General features: G+C 36.2%; 1 protein-coding gene across 1 annotated transcript; it reads left to right on the forward strand.

Annotated features, from left to right (window-relative positions):
- The first annotated feature begins 372 nt into the window (after window positions 1-372).
- Window positions 373-4,161, forward strand: LOC116142496 (LRR receptor-like serine/threonine-protein kinase HSL2). Its single transcript, XM_031427918.1, has 2 exons — window positions 373-2,959; window positions 3,794-4,161. The coding sequence occupies exons 1-2, from the start codon at window positions 373-375 to the stop codon at window positions 4,159-4,161; spliced, it is 2,955 nt and encodes a 984-aa protein (XP_031283778.1).
- The last annotated feature ends 1,151 nt before the right edge of the window (window positions 4,162-5,312 follow it).

Genomic DNA, 5,312 nt, shown 5'->3' on the forward strand with positions numbered 1-5,312 from the left:
AACGCGCTCCGTTTCCCGCATTATGCCTGGCTAATCAATGGCTTTACAACACATAATCCCACAAGGATTGAGCCAATTACACAACACCTACCAGTGCCCCTCAGTGCCCCTCAGTTTCACAGCACTTTGCATGTGAACCTTTTGAAAATATTGCGCTCTCTCTTTATGCACACGCCCTATGGCTGGCTATCCATCTTAAATTCCCTCGCACATTTCACCACTTCCATCATGAAACGCGTTGAAATTGAAATTGAAAAGTCTTTTTTTTTATTGAAAAAATTCAATTCTTATTAGTTAACCTGATAGTTATCATTCCTCTACAGAGTTTTGAGTTTCCTTCCATTTCTTTTTTCTCATTTCTCTCGTTGTGGAATGCGACTTTCAAGTATCCCACTCCAGTCGGTTCTCTTTGTCTCATTTTTATTCTTGTTTTGTTTTTCTGTGGTGCTCTCTCTCAATGGGGACTCGGAGATCTTAATTCGGGTCAAGAAAGACCAGATTGTCGACCCGGATAGAAAGATCAACAACTGGGTTCTTAGGGCCAACCACGGTCCATGCAATTGGTCTGGAATCACTTGTGATGCTCAGAAACAGTCTATAGTTGGTATTAATCTAAACGGGTTTGGCATCTCGGGCGGCTTTCCGAATGGGTTCTGTGGAATACGGACTCTCCGAAACCTCTCTTTATCAGACAATTCCCTCAACGGTACTCTTTCTGATCGCACTGTCTCTCCTTGCTCTCAACTACAAGTCTTGGAACTCGCCGACAACTATTTCACTGGCAAGTTACCGCATTTCTCTCCGGGATTTGGTAACTTATTAGTTCTTGATCTCTCTAACAACATCTTCACGGGAGAAATCCCGGACAGTTTCGGTCAGTTTCGGGCGTTAAAAGCGCTTAGACTTACCCAGAACTCGCTCAGTGGTTCATTTCCTTCGTTTATAGGCAACCTTATTGAGTTGACGCACTTGGAGATCGGATATAATTCTTACAAGCCAGGTCCATTACCTCCTAGTATTGGAAATCTATTAAAGCTTGAATTTTTATGGTTATCTCAATCGAATCTCACAGGAGAAATACCGGAAATTGTAGGAAAGTTTGTTCATTTAAAAAATTTCGATTTGGCTCTAAATTTTTTATCCGGGAAAATTCCTGACAGCATTTCTCTGTTGACAAGTATAGAGCAAATTGAGCTCTATAGGAACCAATTATCCGGTGAATTACCTCCAAGTTTAGCCAGTTTAACCACTCTGCGGAGATTTGATGTCTCACAGAACAATCTCACTGGAAATATACCTGTGAATGTCGCTGCTTTGAGGCTTGAATCATTTCATCTAAACGACAATTTCTTCACAGGGGAAATTCCGGAAACGTTATCTTCAAATCCGAATTTACGAAGCCTAAAGCTGTACAATAACAGTTTCACCGGAAAGTTACCAGAAAATCTTGGAAGAAACTCCGATTTAACAAACTTCGATGTTTCAACTAATGATTTTACGGGTGACTTACCTCGGTATCTCTGTTTCAGAAACAAGCTTCAATCCATTGTGATATTCAACAATCGGTTCTCAGGAAAAATTCCAGAATCCTACGGGGACTGCAAAACGCTGACTTATCTGCGTTTTAGCAACAACCAACTCTCCGGTAAAATACCTACCAAGTTCTGGGGTCTCCCCGAAATGAAACGTTTTGAAATGTTTAATAACAGCTTTGAAGGTTCAATCTCTCCTTCAATTTCTGCGGCTCGCAAACTCCGTAGTATTAGCATCAAGGCTAACAACTTCAGCGGCGAAATTCCTTCAGAAATATGCAGCTTGCATCAACTGCAAGTCATGGAATTTAATCAAAACCATCTCTTCGGTCCACTGCCTTCGTGTATAACCCAAATGAACAACTTACAGAATCTTAATTTGCAAGATAACAAATTCTCCGGGAAATTACCCAGGAAATTGAATTTGTTGACCGCTTTGACTGAGTTGAATCTGGCCATCAATCAGTTCACAGGTAATATTCCACCGGAGCTGGGAAATTCACCGGTGTTAACGTATTTGGATCTCTCCAATAATTTGTTGACAGGCAAAATCCCGGTGGAGTTAACCAAGTTGCAGCTCGATCAGTTCAATATTTCAAATAACAGATTATCCGGTAAGGTGCCTTCAGGTTTCGATCGTCAGTTATATATTTCTAGTTTATTGGGTAACCCAAATCTGTGCAGCCCGGGTTTAAAACCGCTCCATCCATGCCCCGGAACCGAACGGGGAATTCCGTACCTAGTTGCGATTGTTGCCATTTGTGCAATACTTCTCCTCGGGTTTCTCTTTTGGTTCTTCAAAAACAAATCCAAATTTATTTCTAAACCCAAACGCCCGTGGAAAGTAACCACATATCAACGGGTCGGGTTCAGCGAAGAAGACATATGCTCCTACTTAAAAGAAGAGAACCTCATAGGGGAAGGCATCTCCGGTCGCGTCTATAGAGTGAAGCTCGAAACGGGTCAAACCGTGGCAGTTAAGAAACTTTGTGGAGGTTTCGGGAAACCCGAAACAGAGTCCTTTTTCAGTTCCGAAATTGAGACATTGGGTCGGATCCGCCATTCAAATATTATAAAATTGTTAATGTGTTGCAGTGGTGAGGAGGGCAGAATTTTGGTGTATGAAGATATGCAAAACGGGAGTTTGGGTGACGTGTTGCACGGAGAGAAGGGTGGCGCATCTTTATTAGATTGGCCTGTTAGGTTCACGATAGCACTAGGCGCCGCTGCAGGGTTGGCATATTTGCATCACGACTGCGTGCCGGCTATCGTGCACAGGGATGTGAAGAGTAAGAACATATTGTTGGATACTGACATGGTGCCACGTGTCGCTGATTTTGGGCTGGCCAAGACGTTGCAAGGTGATGTGGCTGGGGGTGCTGATGGCACATCGCGTATTGCTGGAAGTTATGGTTATATTGCGCCTGGTGAGTTCCGTTTTATTATCAGTGTCATGTGAGTATCACGATATAGTTCATATAACATGATATTAAATTATGTGAGTCTTAATATGCATACTTTGTAATATATCACATTGGTTTATACAAACTCTCTTTATATAAAAGTTTGTACAAATAATATTATCTTATCTATATACAGTATACACACACGCTAGATGAGATAAGATTATTTAATTTAAATCTTTTGACATATTATAAAATCAAATTAATTTATATAATCATATTCTAACTTTATTGTTTGGTAAAAAATATTTGGTATAAAGTTTTCGTAAGTATAATATTATTATATTAAAAATAGAATAATATTATATTTGCAAACAATTAACACAAACTCTTTTATATAAAATGATGTGTTAAAATATTATTAAATACATATTAAATGATAGTGAATAACATGACAGTACAAAAACACTATCACATCACTTTATATACAACATTTTATATAAACTTTTGTTATGTATAGTATTATTGTTAAAGATATTAAGATATAACTCAACAATTTGAGTCGGGTACTTTAGTTTTTAAAATGATTTTTGAATCTCAGATTAAACAACCAAATTAAACAATCCCATATAAGGTACATGAGGAAAAAACTTTTTTGTTTTCTTCTTTTCCTTTTAATTATAACTTATAAGGTTTCAAATACTTATATCTTATTGTGCAATCTATCTACTGTTGAAGACGATGGGTTTGGTAATTGGGCTCCAGATATGGGCCCATTGTTATCAACTTGATGCTTGAATTCCAATCCTGGAAGTCTTGATTGATTCTGAAATATATTTGTGTGTTGAATTGTGACAGAGTATGCGTACACATCCAAAGTAACGGAGAAGAGCGATGTATACAGCTTTGGTGTAGTGTTGATGGAACTAATTACTGGTAAAAGGCCAAATGATCCTTTCTTTGGTGAGAATAAGGATATAGTGACGTGGGTTACAGAGGCTGCTCTGTCATTTCCGGAAAGCGAAAGTGGGAATTGGTTGGGAGATTTGAGGCAAATTGTGGATCCAAAAATGAATCCATCAAGCTCTGATTATGAAGAAATTGAGAAGGTTTTGAGGGTAGCTTTGTTGTGTACCTCAACATTTCCGAACAAGAGGCCTTCCATGAGAAAGGTAGTTGAATTGCTCAAGTTCAACCGAAAAAGATTGCAGCAGTTTGAAGTTTAATGTGAACGAAATCAATTGCATTGTAGTTTAATTTTAAATGCTGGATTTATGTAAAACTAAACATAAAAATAAGGGAGTTAAAATTTTGGGCAAAAAAATTGTCAGCTATAATTATGATTATGATTATGATTACTTGGAGTGTGAAACAATTATCTTCAACAAGAAAAAAGAAAAAGGAGAAGAGGTGAAGTGTCATGAGTGGTAGGTTCCATCATAAAGCTAGAATTTTTCATATCAACTCGTTGAAAAAAAACTCTGGTAAGCCGATGCATTGCAAATTGCATCCATGGGCATGGGCATGGAGACGCTTTCCTTTCAGGTAGAAGGGCATATCCGTCACTTCGATCTACAACTAGACATGGGGCTCGCGCTTTGTGCGGGTATGTTTATTAAGTTTGTATAAAATATGTTTTACTTATTTATAATCTAAAACTAGACATGGGGCTCGCGCGTTGTGCGGATATGTTTATTCAATGTTTTTGAAAAAGATTGTAAACAAATTTCTTCTAACAAAATAAATTAATTAGATTAAGACATAATAATTGTTAAATTATACAAATTTTAAAGTAAATATAAATTGTATATGTATACAAAGTTGTGTTAAGATAAAATTAATAATTGTACCTGTATAATTATTAATATCAATTATAGGTAGATGTTATTAAATCATTCATTCAACTTGAGAAAATCACCTGAATTTTATATGGTCTAATTATATTTTCAGGATCATCACCTTGTACAATTGATATTATTTTTGTAGATATGTCTTTAATATTCAATGTTAGTATTTTATAGTGAATCGTGTATGATATTTAATATCACCTGAATATTATTAAGATCAACTATTTAAACTCAAAATTTATATTGATCTTCCGCAATTTCTGCAACTTATATTTATTTTCAAGTTGCGTTGTGCGGGTATGTTTATTATATATTTTTTTTTACATTATTATTGGTTTTTTTGCATTTTAAATATATATTTTCTATATTGAAGTTCATTTTATATTGAATTGATAATTAATAAATTAATAAATAAAATATCCACAAATTGAACTCAAGGTTTATATCATCATAGTTCTTCTCAAATATGTTACAATTTGACATTTGCTACCAAAGTTTAAAACTTTGTCAAGAAAAGCAAAAAAATTTGC

Source organism: Pistacia vera, unplaced genomic scaffold, assembly GCF_008641045.1.
Source record: "Pistacia vera cultivar Batoury unplaced genomic scaffold, PisVer_v2 Contig410, whole genome shotgun sequence".
Classification (NCBI taxonomy): domain Eukaryota; kingdom Viridiplantae; phylum Streptophyta; class Magnoliopsida; order Sapindales; family Anacardiaceae; genus Pistacia; species Pistacia vera.

Coding starts and splice junctions, on each gene's coding strand:
- LOC116142496 (XM_031427918.1), top strand. CDS start 373: ATGCGACTTTCAAGTATCCCACTCCAGTCGGTTCTCTTTGTCTCATTT. Junction 2,960..3,793: donor TTATGGTTATATTGCGCCTG/GTGAGTTCCGTT, acceptor GAATTGTGACAG/AGTATGCGTACACATCCAAA.